General features: G+C 42.5%; 1 protein-coding gene across 1 annotated transcript in view; it reads left to right on the top strand.

The window, feature by feature from the left end:
• Positions 1–17: 17 nt before the first annotated feature.
• The window catches only part of LOC105851268 (uncharacterized), a 7,780-nt gene continuing 6,041 nt past the window's right edge, over positions 18–1,756 (top strand). Inside the window, exon 1 of the mRNA XM_027330981.2 lies at positions 18–1,124. Within this exon, the coding sequence (XP_027186782.1) occupies positions 41–1,015 (975 nt within the window). The 5' untranslated portion in view covers positions 18–40 and the 3' untranslated portion in view covers positions 1,016–1,124. The remainder of the gene's footprint in view (positions 1,125–1,756) is intronic.

Below are 1,756 nucleotides of genomic sequence, written 5' to 3'. Positions count from 1 at the left end.
TGCTGCAACGAGGGGTATTGAGGTTACTTTACCAGACTTCATGAAGCTTAAACCCCCTACTTTTTCTGGGTCTAGTGCAACTGAGGATCCACAACAATTCATTGACAGTCTAGAGCGGCTTTGGAGAGCATTGGGTTGTTCTGAGGTAAGAGCAGTAGAACTGACATCATTTCAACTAATAGGCGTGGCACGTGATTGGTTTGATATAGTGTCACATGGTAGACAAGTGGGGTCACCTCCGTTAGCATGGAGAGAGTTTTCTCAGTTGTTCATGGCTCGTTTTCTTCCGGAGAGTGTTAGAGATGGATTAGCTCACGAGTTTGAGCGATTGGAGCAAACAGAGAGTATGACAGTTTCAGAGTATAGTGCTCGTTTTACACGGCTATCTAGACATGCTCCTTATCCTATCACTGAGGAGATGCGTGTTAAGAGGTTCATTAGAGGATTGAAGGATTATTTATTTAGATCTGTGGTTGGTTCGAATTGTTCTACTTTTGCTGAGGTTTTGAGTTTGACTCTTTTGATTGAGCAACGACAGAAGGAAAAAGGAGGCAATAAACAAGATTCACATAAGAAGCAAATAATTGAAGGATCTTACAGTAACTATTCAAACCGGGATGGTGGATCTATGTTGGGTTATCAGGGGCAACAAGGACTCATGTCTCAAAGGGGTGGTCATAGTGGGCAGTCTTCTAGGACAGTGCAGATTCGTAGATCAGATTCTGGAGCAGCATCACAATCCATTTTCCCTCAGAGACATTCTAGTGTTTCAGCTACACGATGTTCTACTTGTGGTAGGTTTCACTTCGGGAATTGTTCTAGAGATGGTAATGTTAAGGTATGCTACCAATGTGGCCAAATAGGTCACATCAGGAGGGATTGTCATGTAGATACGACACATTCATCCTCTAGTTATGCATTAGCACCAACAACTTTGGCATCTTCTCAGACTCATTTTGCATCTGTGCGTCAGAGTGGAAATTCTTATGTCAGAGGTTCAGGAACATTTCAGTAGCGAGGTAGAGGATTTGGTGGTAGAGGTCAGATACCAGCAGGAAGAGGTCAGGCTCGAGTGTTTGCTTTGACTCGTCAGGATGCTCAGACATCCAATGCATTAGTTACAGGTATACTTTCTATATGTTCTAGAGATGCTCATGTTTTGTTTGATCCTGGAGCTACACATTCTTTTGTATCCTCGTGGTTTGCTACTCAACTTGGTAAATGTTCATCTTCTTTAGAAGAGCCTTTAGTTGTAGCTACACCTGTTGGTGGAAATTTGCTTGCTAGGTCGGTGTTGACACGTCCCATGCCAAAAATTTAAATAAATAAATATAATAATAATAGTAATAATAATAAATAAAAACAAATTAACCCTACTCATTCTCACTCCCTCATTTTCTCCAAATTTTCTCTCTCTCCCTCTCGGCACACACTCCCCTCCCCCTTTTGTTGTTTTTTCTTTCTTTCTTCTCCTTCTCTTCTCCTTGCTTCTTCTCATTCTATTACTCAAACCCTCAATCCTTAAAAGAGATTTAACATCCCCACAAGCTTAGATGGAGCCGCCCCTATGAGAAATGTCATCCGTAGGAGGAGAGGGCTATCAACGTGATGTAAGCTCCCTAATTGATACGTAATGATGCGTTGCGGGAATTAAGAGGAGAGGGCCATCCGTTAGATGGAGCCGCCCCTAAGGGTAAGGCCACCCTTAGGAGGAAAGGGCTATCAATGAGATAAAGCCGCCTCTTGGTTCAAAAAA

This window comes from Cicer arietinum, chromosome 7 (genome assembly GCF_000331145.2).
Source record: "Cicer arietinum cultivar CDC Frontier isolate Library 1 chromosome 7, Cicar.CDCFrontier_v2.0, whole genome shotgun sequence".
NCBI lineage: Eukaryota > Viridiplantae > Streptophyta > Magnoliopsida > Fabales > Fabaceae > Cicer > Cicer arietinum.
The sequence above is the reverse complement of the archived record's forward strand: the minus strand, read 5'-3'. Positions and strand labels throughout refer to the sequence as shown.